The following is a 15,581-nucleotide window of genomic DNA, read 5'->3' as shown; positions in this document are numbered from 1 at the left end:
GGTGTTCGGCCTTCAGTGAGCTGGATATACCGCCACAATGGGTTGCGGCTTACGGAAACTGGAGGACCCGGAGGACAGCAGCCCAGGAAAAATTTACTCCACTTTAAAACGACCGCAAGTGGAGACTAAAACTGACACAGTTTACGAGTATGTATTGCTGGACTTCAGTTTAGAAGGTATGTAGCCTACGAACACATGTTAAACTCGCACCAAAGTTACCACACCATTGTAACAATGTAACGTTATTTTCACTCACAACGTGCGCTCAAATATTTCCATTCACAATTTAGTGGATTGTCCGTCTGTCGTAACCTAGTGACAGGCTTTCCTATCTCTGCGAACAAAAATGGGTCAGGAAGGTTTTTCCCTCGCTTGCCTGCTTTATGTGAACGTCCGCACGGAAAACGAGAGGCAGACTTGAGGACGCCTTGGTTCTACACGAGATGTCTTTTCTGCTCCATCAACTCCAGACTTGCTTGACTGTTCTATTTATTTTCTAGTCTTGAATGTAAAGACAGAACCTAGTGTTCGTATCCCCCACTAGACCATGCCCATAGTGGCCGTAAATCTCTCTTCATAGGCTTGACCTATTTGGAAATTAAATTATAATTTTGTATGTAGAAATAAAGCAGCTCGTTCTTATTGGGTCAGCCCTGCATGAACTGTTGCCATTGGCAGAATCCAAACCAAGAGTTTCTCATCATGTGGATAAACTGGGATTACACTTTCCCGTAGTGTCAGAATGGGTACATGTAGGCTATGTTTCCATGGGATCTGGTAACGGTTTTTTACTTCCATGCACTACAGCAGCAGGAGCAGAGGTGAACCCATGACACTGATTTGTTTTGCTGATGTGGTGGTGCAGTGGACACTGATCTCCTCGCCACTGACACAAATATCAAATGTTCTGCTTGTGATGTACTGTACATTATGCAGATTAACTCAAAGCAGTTGAAAGTGTTTACCCCATGCACTGCCCCCGATATTCTGCTGTCTGTTGGTTATTCATGGCTACTCTCTGGATACTCTCTTTTTAAGCTCACTTTTTAAAAGCATTATTTATGACAGAACTGATCTTGAGAGATAATTGATGTCTAAAATAGTTTCTCTCTTCAATCACTTTCTTGTGCATAAAAGCAGCCTTGTCTAAATGCAGCTTTTTTTTTTGAAGACAAAAAAAACCCAACTATTTTTACAGGACATTTTTCCATCACACATACCTTTCATCACAGACTTCTATCTTGATTTTATTCTAAGTCAGAAGATGATGTTGCCCAGTCAGTTAAATCATTTTAGACCCATCCTGTCTTGTCATTTTTGTGTGGTAAGGTGAACTCAATCCCAGTGCAGAGAGAGAGAGAGAGAGAGAGAGAGAGAGAGAGATTCCAGAGCTCATGGTTCTAAGGGCATGAATCAACAGCCTTGCCAGTGTAGTCCATTCCCCATTCCGTTAGAGCACCTGGGCTGCACATGTCTGATCAACATGCTTAGCGTACCCTGGGGGAGTCTGCAATAAAACAGAGTTCTCTTACAGATAGCCCAGATAATAGGAAGACCTGCATGCAGTCATTAAAGTATTAGGCCCAGCTTAGTGCGTTTTAACATGCGTATAGCTTTGTTTTTTGTTTTCTCAGTAGTTCCTAAAGTTGAGGTAGTATGAGTTCAATTCAATTCAAGTGTATGCGAGGTTGTCCGACAGAAATAGTTGGATATGTATGTACAGTATATACGTTTTTTTTCTTACATGATTAAGAATTTATAAGCAAATACTGTCCTACCAGCACAGTATGCATATAGTCAGACAGTTAGTCTTGGTCAGTGGATATGTTTTATGAGAGCGTTGGCTAGCCAAGATGACAGATTATAGACAGATTAGCCTTAATCACCCACCTTGGATCAGTCTGTGTCCACTTTTCCCTTTTGCTCTCAATCTGGGAAGTCTCGCTGGTGGACTCTGGATGCTTGGCTCCGGTTCAGCATCTTTAGCCGCCACCAGCTCCATCTTGAAGCCAGTGGCTCTTTCCGAGCCCCCACTCAAGCAGTGCTGATGCACGCCATCAATTGGAAACAGAGGCCAACAGCAGCAGATCAAAGAACCTAATGGCTAATGCTGCCCAGTGCCCACATCCAATTAGCTGGGGCCCCCAATCTCTGGTGTTGAGGAGAGAGACCCAGGCCTTGGGCTGCTCTCTGACTCATGGGGTGCCTCTCATTCGTCTATTATACATCCTCCCTTCCCTTCCTTCCTCGGTCCTCGTCCTCACTGATCTACATAAAGAATGATGGGGCGGCAACAATGGGATAGTCTATCCAGTGTTAGTTATAGAATAGTGGGAACGAGCCTGGAGGACAGAGCATCGAGGTTCAAGGAGAGATGTTGAGAGGCACCCATGGAGTGTGGAGAGGGAGGGAAAGAAAGGGTCAGGATGCTGTGGATGAGGAATGGTGGATGCTCGTTGTTTCTCCTCAGAGACTGCCTCTCTTTCAGGTAGCCCACCAACCTTCACAGAGATTATCAGACTGCTTTATAAGTAGTAGCCACTAAGTCAACAAAGAGATTAGTCTGACTGCACAAAAATGAAAGAATTGGAAGTGCAGTCAGCACTCTCGATCCCCACCCCCCCCCCCCTTTTTTATTATTTTACTTTATGTTGTACGACATGGCATCATTGCTTTGGCTATCTCAAAGTGGGTCAACTCAACTGTTGGAACTGCGGCCCACCTATCTGGCGATGGAGAAATCCTCTCAGACCACATAGGGGGCATTCTAGTTCAGTCTCACAATCTAGCGTAATCTCTCTCCCTGTTAATCTAGGACCCCTGGAAATGGTGGATTAACTCAGATTATGGCAATGTTTTTATATTAAATTTAGAGGAGAATAGAAGGTCGTCACAGCCAGGCCTTGTGATTTTTGTCCGTGTCCAATCAGTTTCACTCGACTCGGAGACATTCAAAGGAAGTTCATCTGAGATAGAGGGCATGGACATGGACAAAGACACAGATCTGTTTAACTGATGTGATGGCATTCCAGTTAAATAGTTTTCAAGAGACAACTGTTTACATAGTTGTGGTCATAACTCACATGACTCAGTCTGTCTGAAATGAGGGGTCAAGATTTTCTTTCTTTTTTTTACCTCTGTCTTTTTAAGTGTTCCCTCTTCTCTTATACAATGAAAATGTGTGTTCTTTCATACGTTTCTCTGTTGCACCCTCCAAAGCATTGAGAATGAATAGTCTTTCGCTCCTGCAAACTCTGCGTCGTAAAACCCACCCCATAACATTCTTTCTCTCTCCCTCTTTTTCTCCCAACTTTTCTCTCTCTCATCTCTCATTCCCCCTTTTCTTCCTCTCTGAGAAGCCTGTTACCCCAATGCCCCCCCAACTGTCCTCACTCTCCACCCCCCACCCTCGTTCTTTCTCGCTCTCCATCAGTTTGCCTCATGCTCTGTCTCACTCCTGTTTATCTCGCTTTATTTACCTCCCTCCACAGATCATTCCCTATCCCTCGTTTCCTCTTCACCCCCCTCTCCTCCTTCTCCGTCTATTTCTTTTGCTCAGTGTTTTGTGCTCACTCTTCCCCTTTTCTTCCCCCCCTCTCCCTCTCTCTCCCTCTCTCTCTCCCATGGTAGCTGTCTTTCCCTACCCTCTCTCTTTCCTTTCTCTGTCTCTACCCTAACTATCTCTCCCTTTTTCCCCCTGTGTGTGTTCTCTCTCTCTCTGTGTCTCTCTCTCTTTACCCCTCTTTCTTTTTTTCCCTCACACGTAGTTGAGAACAGAGGGCTCAGTGTGTGAGCTAACGGAGGGAGGGAGGAGTGCCGGGGGTGTGGGTGTGTGTGTGTGTGTGTGTGTGTGTGTGTGTGTGTGTGTGCGCTGGACAAAAGCACAGGCCTCTCAGTGGCCCGTGTCACGTCTGAGCCTGTGTGACTGTGAATGCCGCCGCTACCACCAGGGCTGCCGCTCACACTCCCCCCCCCCCGGAGCGGTGGAGCAGGTCCCCCAGAGACCCATCCCTGGCTCAGGTGTGGTGTTGCACGCTGCTGGGTGTCACTCGGTGGCTCTCCTGTCTCAGATATCCGTGACTTACAGACCCTCCCCCTCCTCCCCCTCCATCCGCCCCAATCCTCCTCCACACCCGCTGGGATCGCTGCTTGCCAAAATGTGTTTGTGTTTTTTTTTGTTTTTTTTCCCCTGCACTAATTCCAAGTTGCTCTTGTTGTTGCCAGATTCACATGAAAGTGTGCTGTGCCTGCTCGGCGAACTGTTTATGTTTAAGTGGTGTCAGACTGTGGGAATTTGCTTCTGGGAGAGGGGTTGTGAGGGACATTTGTGCAGGAATGTGTAACGTTTTTTCCCCCTCTCTCTTAGAGGGTAAACATGTCCAGTTTTCTAGATTTGTGCTTCAGAGGGACTGTTTGTGTGTGTTTGCAAGTGTGTGCGTATTTGTGTGTTTGTGTGTGCATGTGTGGGTGGTGGTGAGTGTGTGCATGTTTTTATTGTGTGTTGCGGAATGTTGTGTCTAGCGTGTATGTGTTTCTTTTGGGGGGGCGGGGTGAGGGTCTCTATATAGGAACAGCAGCTCTTTGTGACCACAGGAAGTGGTGTTGGAGGGGAGCGGGGGTTGCTTTCTGAAAACGCTTTAAAAATGGACAAGACGTGAATGAGACATGCGTTTAAACCACTCCCACACCACACTTACACATCCCACTGAAACGAAAGCAGCACTCCCACTGGACTTCTGATTCAGACGAACACAAAACACATCCAGGAGACAGCAGCTGTTCTTAAGCTGTCTCCAGCCTCCATCTTCACCATAACACTGCATCACCCTGAGAAAGGAAAGGCAGCAATGCTGCTTGTACTACTAGGATCCTACTGGTTTGGACCAGGGGTCTCCAACCTTTTTTCCTCTGAGAGCTATTTTTGACAAAGTAAACATGGCTGAGAGCTGCTAATATTTTGTATCAGTCATAGTAGCATGTATTCATATAGCTGATATCCACCCAAAACAGCATTCCTTTATATGCATCCCTTTAAACTCCTTCACCTTCTCTCTGTGGTTTCTTTTGGAGAGCTTTTCAAAAACAGGTGGAAAGCTACTGGTAGCTACATATTAGAGACCCCTGACATACAGTAGATTGTCCCAAAGGTTTTCTGATGCTCAGTTCAGAATGCCTCTGGCTAAAAAGTAATTATACAACATTATCTTTAATTCCCAATGGAGTACATAAGCTCATGCTTCCGACACATCACACACACACACACACACACACACACACACACACACACACACACACACACACACACACACACACACACACACACACACACACACACACACACACACACACACACACACACACACACACACACACACACACACACACACCTTCAATCACACCTTCAATCAAAAGAAAACATTCAAACAATTTCTAACTTGAATCTTGAATTGAATCTTTGAATCTTGAACGTAATCCTTGGAGTAAGAGAGGCCTTTCAAAGATAACCAATACATCCTCTAGGACTGTACAATTAATTGATTAGCCGTGATTATGACTTCCAACAATTATGAAAATTGCATAATCGAAATATAAAGATTATTTTGCTACATTCAGCTTCATAACGATGCTCTCCTTTGGTCTTGAGTTGTCGTCTGTGTTAACTTTTTGCATGTATTTTTTCCTGTTGGATTGTATTTAACAATCAATTTAACATTTTTAAAAATTACATTTTTGAATATGGATAATAGCTCCAAAATCACTGAGTAATCACGTTTAATAATCATGATCTCAATATTGAACAAAAATAATCGTGATAAATTATTTTTTACCATAATCGAGCAGCCCTACAGTAACATCCATCTTCATGTCTCCAGGCATGCTTCTGACACATCAATCACACACACTTCAATCAAAAGAAAAAATTCTAACAATTTCTAACTTGAATCTTGAATCGAATCTTTGAATCTTGAACGTAATCCTTGTAAGAGTAAGAGAGGCCTTTTGAAGATAATCAATACATACATCATCCAATCCAAGATGGCGCTGCAGATGGCTGCCACTGTACTTCGCTCTCTAGTACTTTGTTTGTTTTTGTGTGTTTTATGTGCGTTTTTCACGTTTTCTGCAACATTTCTCCAGTAACTTTTACATAGCTTACTGCCCTTATTCTTTTTTCCATTTTTTTTTACTGTTTTTACTGTTTTTGAATCAAATTCCTTGTTTGTTCACGCGAACCTGGCCAATAAAGCTGATTCTGATTCTGGTTCTGATTCATGTCTCCAGGCAGTCGTCCCACGGTGCAGTACTTGTCCTCCCTGTGTGAGCTGCCCCAGGCCCTGCTGCCCTACTACACCCAGGGCTACGTGCTGGCTGCGCTCCACCCCATCATCCTCTCCGTGGGCCGCTCCAGGGCCCTGCCCCTCAGCCTGCTGTACAGAGCCATCATGACGCGGCCCAGACCAAGGTAGATATTTGTAAATGTACATACTGTATTTAAGATAGATAGATAGATAGATAGATAGATACTTTATTGATCCCCAAGGGGAAATTCAAGGTAATCATGTAGGCCTATTATTATTATATAGCTTACTGCCCTTATTCTATTTGTACTGGGGTTTTTTTGTGTTATTGCTGAGGGTTGTACTTGAGAGCAAAGGTTAACCAGAGTCAAATTCCTTGTTTGTTTACACAAACCTGGCCAATAAAGCTGATTCTGATTCTGAACTAGCCACCAATGGCACTGCATTGAGGCAGAAGGTGTCTTTAGTCAGCGAGTGTTGATCATTGGTCAGGTTTATCAATAGAGATGTTTGTCCTCAGGTCACTATTAGGGATACTGTACTCAGACCATCATTGGTCGAGTTGTCCATAGACCATTGTTGATTATGTTTGGCCTCATCAATCACCGGCCGACGGCCGTCCTCAGGTCAGTGTTGGTCTTGTTGTCCTTGAGGTTATTGTTGGTGAGATGTTGCCCTCAGGTCATCATTATGAATTTTGTCCTCAGATCATTGCTGGTGATGTACTGGGAACGTAATGTGCACTGCCACTGTAATCAAATGAGTAAACGTGGCCCAGTATAAATGGACCGTTCTGTGGGCAGTCATGTGCTTCTAAAGACTTTAGCATGACCACAACTCTACATATTATACCTCCCTCATTGCAGAAGTCTTTGACTTTAGTCTTACTGTAAACATTTTGTCGAGATTTAATTTGTAGGTTATTTATGGTCTTGGCTGTACAACACGTTTAGAGGAGGGGAAACAATAATTGTAGGCTATATTCTGGTGACATTTAATCACATGTATCATATTCATGAGTAAGTTGTAAGAAAGTTCTGCAAGTTGTAAACCAAAAACCGGTATATGATGATGGACCTTCATAGTGTTTTTTCCTGAAAAGACATGGGGTTGAAGTAGCCCCCCCCCCCCCTCTCCTCGCCCTCCTGGACCCAAGGTGGGGTGCTCTAGACGTGCCCACCTTCTGTAGTAAATATTAAATCATGCATGTGACTGGCCTGCATATTTAATGACACTGCATGGGGTGGGCTCAGACAGTATGGTGAAGTGAGGGCTGGGGTGGGGCGGGGGAGGCAGTTGCCCCCTCGAGGTCATAGGTTCATAACTATGAGGGCTCCTGATTGGACAAGTCTTGCTCTTGACAACAGGAAAGGGGCCAATGGAGTTCTAGAATCAAACGAGGGTCGCTGGCCTCTCATTGGAGTTTCCATTCCTTCTCTGATGCTGTTACTACCATTATATTATTAAAAAGGGAATTCCTGGCAGCAGTTCCCACATCTACTGCAGCCCTAGCCTGTACACACACACACACACACACACACACACACTTCCTGTTATGCTTGGAGGGGGGAAAAGCCTTAGCTCGTGTCATGCAAAGCCATCTGAAATTTTCATGAGAAATGTCTGTGGAGTGGCCTGCCAGAACAAATGGAGTATGAACTCTCCAGCTGGACAGCGGGCCTTCTCCCACAGGGTCCACACATGACTTGTGACCCACCAACCAAGTAAACATCGCAAAGCAAGCTCAGCATGTAAACAACAGTTTCCAGGACCCCCTTTTTTTTACTGCAAGTGTCTCGATGTAATGAGTTTGATTACTAGCCTGGGAGAACCCAGACAAACCTTTGGCAGATTTGCTCTGCATGGTCAATTTAACTTGAGATATGGTCTGGTGCTAACCAGGCTAGTTGATTATCGTAATTTCCCAGCTAGTAACCAAGGTTTATACATTGATTTCACAATGTTTCCTCAGCTATGAGGTTAACACATGGGGCAGGCATTCCTTGCATTTCTGTTCTAGATATATGATGTGGAAAGGTTTACTTGTTGGAAGCACATAAATCATTCATGTCTTGTGCTAATAGTTCTTGTAATCGGATACAATAGTGGACTACTCACATAATTCACCCATACATTGATGGTGACCACTATTGTTTTTCAGGATAAAGCACATAACAGCTGGAAATACTGTATGCCTAATTCTGCCAAAGAATATATGAGCTCTTCAAAGTTTTTTTTTCAGACAACACATTTAGCTGTTTAGGAATACATGATGTTGTAGTTTTGTGTATTTTGTAAATGTATCTGACCACGTGTGTGTGTGTGTGCTGCAGTAAGCATGCGATGCCCATGTGCCACAGTGTGCCTGTGTTGAGGGTGGAGGAGTGGCCTCTGCCTGGAGACGTCTTGACCGGCGACACTGTCAGAGCTCTCATCGACAGGGTTAGTGCTATAAACCAAACTTGTTTGCTTGTGTGTGTGAGAGAGAGAAAGAGAGAGAGAGAGAGAGAGAGAGAAAGAGAGAAAATAAAAAAAGAGAGAGAGACCAACTTAAGCCATTGTATGTCTGATATACTATCATGTCTTTTTCCAGAAAGTTCAGTACAAAAAACGATGCACCCATGTGTAGACTACTTGTGTACTATCCCCAGTTTAGCAGGTGTGTAGGAGTTTCCCTCTGACCCCAGATACTGTCAGAGCACTCAACAGGGTTAGTGCTATAACCAAATGTGTTTGTGTGTGTTAGAAAGAAAGAGAAAGAGAGAGAAAGAGAAAGTGAGAGAGAAAGAGAGAGAGACTTACTGTACGCCATGATGTGTTCTGATTTACTACCTTGTTTTTACCAGAAAGTTCAGTACAAAGGATGTAACCTTGTAGGCTAGTTGTGTATGTCTTCCAGTTTAACAGGTGTAAGGATTTGTACTCTCAGCTCAAAGTACTCCAAGTGTCCCTTTGACCCCAGCTCTGTGCAGTAAGCGTCTGTGTGGTCTGCTCTGCCCTCCAGGTGAACAGCAGTGCCAGAGGAGGGGTGCGATTCGTGGCCTCGGTGATCCAGCAGTCTGGAGGGGGCAGTGGGAGCCGGATGTCCAGCCCCACGAGGGGATGCCGCTCCCCGCCCAGGAGCCCCCCACGCACCCCACCTGGGGAGAGGGACCTGGAGAACGGAGGCTACAGTCCAGGTGAGACACTCCCAACATGGTTAAAATGATGCTGGTCTATCTACAGTATGCTGGTGATTTTTTATTGAAACTGAATGATTGAATGTTCGGCTGCTCAGTCATGCAACATGTGCTAATCTTCGGTTTCTTGACTCTATGTTATGATGGTGTGTTTGTTACAATTCTATAGTCTTTCATTGCGCCAGTGTTTTCTCCCTCCGTTTCAATCGGATTGCCAGTCAGTACAGTTCAGACACAGACAGTCGGTTGACGTACTTGGCAACAAGGACACTATTTTCAGCTCCTCTTAAAACCCTGTCAGCAGCATCATCAACAACAACAACAGCAATGACAGTAGGCTCCCAAGTCTCTCTATCTCTTCCCTTGTCCTCTTTATCTCCCCCCATAATCTCACTCTATCTCTTCCTGCCCTCCTCCCCTCTCAGAGTGTCAGGTTAGTTCAGTTTAACCCTTGATGTGCGTCTCCCTAATGTGAACTGTAGTCGGTGTAGCCCAGTTGCCCCAGGGCCTTTGTTCGCTGCACTGGTGGTGGTCACGTAGAGGACATGGAGTGCCTCGTCAGCCAGACATGCCCCTGACACTGCTGCTGAGGAGTGTGAATATGTGTCTGAGTTGAAGTACAGGAGGCTACTGTGGAAGCAAAGAAATGAGTCTGCTGCTCGTGATGTAGTGTTTGTGATAATACTTTGAATTAATTTATTCAGGCTGCCAAGGGAGTAGGCTGTTACAGGGTATGAACCTGTAAGCAGCTGGCACAAACGTAAAGACAGGATCATTAGCTTCTTGTGAGAAGTTCATGTATTGGCCCTCCCTTTGCCCTTAATGTGTATTCATTTCTATGCCGTGGTATGCACAGGAAGACAGACTGACACAGACATATATGGCTCCTTGAAAGGACACTTCCTGACAATGGGGGGCATTATTTTTTTAAATGTTTTTTTTTCTCTGGCTGAGCCTCCACTTGATGGTTGATGGGGAAATAAAAAAAATGGCCAAATGTTAGTAGACACTTGGCTTGGCTGTAAAATGTTCTCCCCTGTGAGATTTAATGCACCATTATACAAGAGTTGGCAGTCCTTACCGTCACTTTCAACTTACTTTACCATCATTTTTCAACACAAAGGGTTCCTTAAAAATCTATCAGACTGCCATAACCGTTGCAAAATTACACTAAAGCCCTGCTCAGTGTGTCAAAAAGTGATTAAAGAGGTCACTTATCTGGCCCAGTATATCAGTGTTTCATAGTGCAATTCCAGGCATTCTTGGCTCGCAGTGACAATGACTAAGATGCCATTCTTTCCATTACGAATCCAAATACCAACAGAATGGTTAGAATGGGAATCATTTTAAAGTGATATTGTGATAAGTGATAAAATATTGCATATTTTAGGCTGATTCTAGAACAGCTAAGGGGCGTTGTTAGGCACGACACGCAGGCGGAGTGTATGTTTGTGTGGGTTGTATGTTTTTCATAATCAAGGACCTGAGCTATCAATTTTAGAATTTTGTTTTAAGACTTAAGGCTTATTTAATTTCTTCTCTCTCTCTCTCTCTCTCTCTCTCTCTCTCTCTCTCTCTCTCTCTCTCTCTCTCTCTCTCTCTCTCTCTCTCTCTCTCTCTCTCTCTCTCTCTCTCTCTCTCTCTCTCTCTCTCTCTCTCTCTCTCTCCTTCTCTCCCTCCCTCTCACCCAGATCTGAGGCTCATGGTGCTGTTCCACTCCTGGGCCGCTGGCTGTACCCCGCTGGACGCCCAGGGATGCTGTTACCACCAGGGGGCGCTCTCCATGCGCGTGTCCAGGAAGGGCCAGGTGGTCAGCGCCCTGGAAGCTGACTGGCTGGAGCTGACCGCTGCCTACTACCGCAAGGGCTGGTCATTGGTCGACTCGTTTGTGTACTGGGACACGCCCAAAGGTGATTACAGCTCGGAATCGCGATCGATTGGAGGATCATCCAATTAGTGTTTTAGTCTCGACACAGAAATGAGAGATTGTGTGTGAGCAGAATGTGCTATGTCTTATTTCCAGTGGTCCGAAGTTAGCACTCATTCTCTTTGTTTGTAACCTCATAGAAGTCGTATATCTCCGTCCCCTTCAACACATACATGGAAAACACACATTCCTAGTGGCTACTCACTGGTTGAGTCACCACAGCCTCCATCTTCAGCAGATCAGTAGTGTGGAGCTTAGCCACGCATAGAGACTTGTGTTGGTCCTAGTTTTCACTCTTGCATAAGAGATACGCTTTTCTTTTTTTTCCCCTCTTTCTTTTCCAAACAGACGTCTAGCTTCCTATCATCTTTCAAAATAGACCATGAACTTAAAAGAAAAAGGAGTAGAGAGAGAGAGAGAGAGATGAGGGATTAAGAACACTTTGTCCTCATACAACTCTGGCATTCAGATCCACATCTGCCTCTTGATCTTTCCCCCTCCATCATCTCTCCATTATCACAACAGATCGGTGAAATCGCTCCTTATTTCACACTCCTCTCCGCTCCTCACCTCCCTCCCTCCCTCCATTTTCTCTTTCTCTCTTTTTTAACCCTCCCCAATCCTTCTCTCCCAATGGGCGACTTCCTCTTTCCCTCCTCCTCTGTCCTCGCAGGGGCTATATTTAGTGCTTGCCTCTCAACCTTGCGACCTCACTTCCTGTTTCACCACAGACTGGCAGGAGCTAAATCAGACCCACTCACAGACATCTGGGGCCTGTAAATGTAGAACATGGAAGAACATGCTCTAACACTTTCCACCTTAAAAAAGACAGCCCCCATCACATGCATACGCACACACACACGCGCACACACACACACACACACACACACACACACACACACACACACACACACACACACACACACACACACACTCTTGTGTGACTATCAGAAAGTAGTTCATTGTCACTTTTTAGGTCACCAAGTAAAGACAAATTCTGGCTTCTTGAGTGAGCACCTGAAACACACACACACTCACAGGGACAACAGTTTATGTGCTGTCAGGACCTGAATTTAAGCCTATGCGCTGTTGTTTCACTCATTGGATCCTAAGCAGATGGTTACGTCTAGTGTCCCCTCCCAGCATTTGAACTTACCTGCAGTGTTTTTCCTCCTCAGGTGAGCCTGTTCCGCGGTCCCTAGAAGGGCTATTCATATACGAGGAACGCAGCATGACCGCTCCAGCCAACGACACCATCGTGGTGGAGCAGTGGACGGTGATCGAGGTGAGCTGAACTGAGATATTGGTGCTTGGCGTGTTGTCCAGTGCTCTGGACGTGTCGGATTCCTAAAGTGTCTTTTTATGGTCCGTCCAGGGGTCGAGTGTGAAGACCGACTACGGCCCGCTGCTTCACACGCTGGCTGAGTTTGGCTGGCTGCTGACCTGTGTGCTGCCTACGCCTATTATACGCCATGACAGGTAGGTCACATATAGAAACTAGTAATGGATCAGGACACACACACACACACACACACACACACACACACACACACACACACACAATACATAGACACTGGGCCCTTGTCTAAATCTGCACAAATCAAAGCACCTCTAACATAAACTACACTACATTTAGTATTTACATAATCCATAACGAGTATTGGAAACTCTAATTATGATATTTTCCTGTTGCTATAGCGATGGGAATTTGGCCACAAAGCAGGTTGTGTTCCTGCAAAGGCCAGTGAAGGGTCCCTCGGCACAGCACCAGAACCAGGTGAGCATCTGATTAGCTCTTTATCCATAGCATGTTGCTACCTCTGTATCAATAGCCTACATCTACTAGAGACTACTTCTAAACTTCAGTTTAATCGCAGTCGCTATCTTTGGAAAGGAAATTGTGTTATTTTGACACAAACAACCGGAAACTCAACTTTGCTCTGGTAGCAGAAAAACCTTGGAAGAGGATGATCTGATCTTATTGTGTGATCTCTCATAATCTCTCTTGACCTTTCTTGACCTCTCCCTCGCTCTTTCCTTCCTGCTCCTCTTCTCCTCCTTTATCTTTTGTTCCCTCTCTTGTTTTTTTGTCCCTCTCAGGCTGCGTCCGGGCATAGCGAGGTGTCCAGTCGGTCCGTGAGTCGTGGCGTGAGTAGCCCTCAGATGGAAGAGCTGTCGCCGTGTTCGGGGGGCATCGGCGGCTTCCCGGTGTTCGGAGGCGGCTACTCCAGCGCCCTCTCTCACCTGGAGGAGGGCGGCTTTGAACAAGACGATGGAGCGGCCGAAGTCACCTGTATGTGACCCCCCCCCCCCCCCCCCACAGCCCCCCTTGCCACTCATGACCCCCAATGATGGCACCAGATGCCCAGTTCCGGCTGATTTCTACCCTCTTGCTAGTCTGATGACCCTTGACCCTAAAAGACTTGACTGGTTGAATGCAGAAGGACACTTGTAGACTGTGCCGTTCGGCCATGTTTTATTTTGCAAGCCAGCGTGCAGTGAAACGCCACAAAGGGAGTGGAGTACAGTACGTACCGCCCCCGATAAAGAAATTGGGATTTGTCAAATGTGAGGTTCCTTAAAAACCCTCCCAGCCAAGAGCGTATTTTAGAATCACTTCTAGCACTTTTAATTTCAAAGCCATACTTACCATTAGAAGTATTTATACATTTTCGTGGTCATCTCAGTGAGTTTCTTTTATTTTTGTAGGAAAGGCCAGCATAACTAAAGATGGAGAAAAAAAGAAAACAAAGCACATACACAATTGTTTAATTTTAGCACTACAGTTTCACTCAGTTAAAAGCATTAGCATGCATTATCACTTGTCGGAGTAAAAGCAGGTGTCCATTGGAAGCCAAGCCGAAAATCTTACACAGATACAACTTTGTTTTCCGGACAACACACCGGTGGTGGGATGCATCTTAAGAGTTTTAATTCCGTCCCTTTACCCAGCATCTTCCTGTTTATGTGTTCATGTCACCTTTTATATTGACGTTCTCCACCACGTTGGTTTGTTTGGTTCAGTAATGTACTTCACAAAACAGCCTGCTTCTGACACACACACATACACACACACACACACACACACACACACACACACACACAGAGAGAGAGAGAGAGACAGAGACAGAGTAAAACAAAGGAAAAGCTGATTTTTTTTTTTTCATATCCTGTCAGCAGTTACAGGCAGGATGTAAACATTTATCAGGTGTGTAAATCCTAAGGTGCTCCTGACGGTACTGAGTGTGTCCAGACCTCACAGTCATAACACTAAACACAACCATCTCCTTTTGAAACACTCAACACTCAAGCTTCGACCGGGGATTCACAGTTCCTGCCAGGAGGTGTGTGTGTGTGTGGGTGGCTGTTGGGTTTGTGTGTTTTCTTTTACATCTTCAGATATGTAATGGATGGTGGGACCAAGACTGAAACTACTGTAATTGTGGCAAACAATTAAAATGTTTGCAGTGGCAAAGCTACACTAGCCATAAAAGACGAATGGTGCTCTATTATTAGCCAATCACAACGGCATTACCCTCAGCTTCAGTACGTGTTGTTCTGGCATCATCTTGAAAGTGTAAGGTACCACTATAAACTGCTCATTGTTATAGTGACAGCAGCTGCTGTTTTTTGTCAATGATCTACTTTCGTTAGGGATGTGACATATCATACCATGCCGGGAGTTCTTTATTTTGTCACATATCACACATAAATTGTGGAAAATAGCTCCTATGAGATTTTTTTTTTTTTTTTTCCATCTAAAGCATTCTGACTTTATGGTTATATATGATGAGCGGGCTATATGAGTGGATGAAACAATTTCAAATTACCTTCTCCTTTAGTCATATATAGTGTCCTGTACGTTCAGGCAAATCCACCTCTGTAAGTGTTGCTTTTGACCTTTGACCTTTTTGTTTATAAAAAAATGCTTATACTAGAACCTCATGCTGCTGTATGACAAGTAACCCATGAAAATATTTTAAGTCTTGTTTTATATTGACAGATTTTTTTTAAGACGGTGAATGCCATCAGAAACAGTATTACCAACCTGCTGCAGTATTTCAATATCGATATTGTAATTTCTGTAGGTGTTTATATAATTAAACTAGGTATTTCCCATGGGAGTCTGAGTATTCTTTGTTTTTTGATAATTGGCATTGTCACAGTCTGAGAGAG

The 15,581-nt window shown here is 44.7% G+C and overlaps 1 protein-coding gene across 1 annotated transcript in view; it reads left to right on the top strand.

Annotated features, from left to right (window-relative positions):
• Nucleotides 1-15,524, top strand: part of rftn2 (raftlin family member 2) — a 15,993-nt gene extending 469 nt beyond the window's left edge. Inside the window, exons 1-9 of the mRNA XM_062534308.1 lie at nt 1-176; nt 6,283-6,463; nt 8,633-8,741; nt 9,304-9,478; nt 11,170-11,388; nt 12,584-12,690; nt 12,781-12,884; nt 13,104-13,182; nt 13,506-15,524. The exon at nt 1-176 is cut by the window's left edge and continues 469 nt beyond it. Of these exons, the coding sequence (XP_062390292.1) occupies nt 38-176; nt 6,283-6,463; nt 8,633-8,741; nt 9,304-9,478; nt 11,170-11,388; nt 12,584-12,690; nt 12,781-12,884; nt 13,104-13,182; nt 13,506-13,706 (1,314 nt within the window). The 5' untranslated portion in view covers nt 1-37 and the 3' untranslated portion in view covers nt 13,707-15,524. The remainder of the gene's footprint in view (nt 177-6,282; nt 6,464-8,632; nt 8,742-9,303; nt 9,479-11,169; nt 11,389-12,583; nt 12,691-12,780; nt 12,885-13,103; nt 13,183-13,505) is intronic.
• Nucleotides 15,525-15,581: the final 57 nt, after the last annotated feature.

The sequence above is a fragment of the Sardina pilchardus genome, chromosome 4 (genome assembly GCF_963854185.1).
Source record: "Sardina pilchardus chromosome 4, fSarPil1.1, whole genome shotgun sequence".
NCBI lineage: Eukaryota > Metazoa > Chordata > Actinopteri > Clupeiformes > Clupeidae > Sardina > Sardina pilchardus.
The sequence above is the reverse complement of the archived record's forward strand: the minus strand, read 5'-3'. Positions and strand labels throughout refer to the sequence as shown.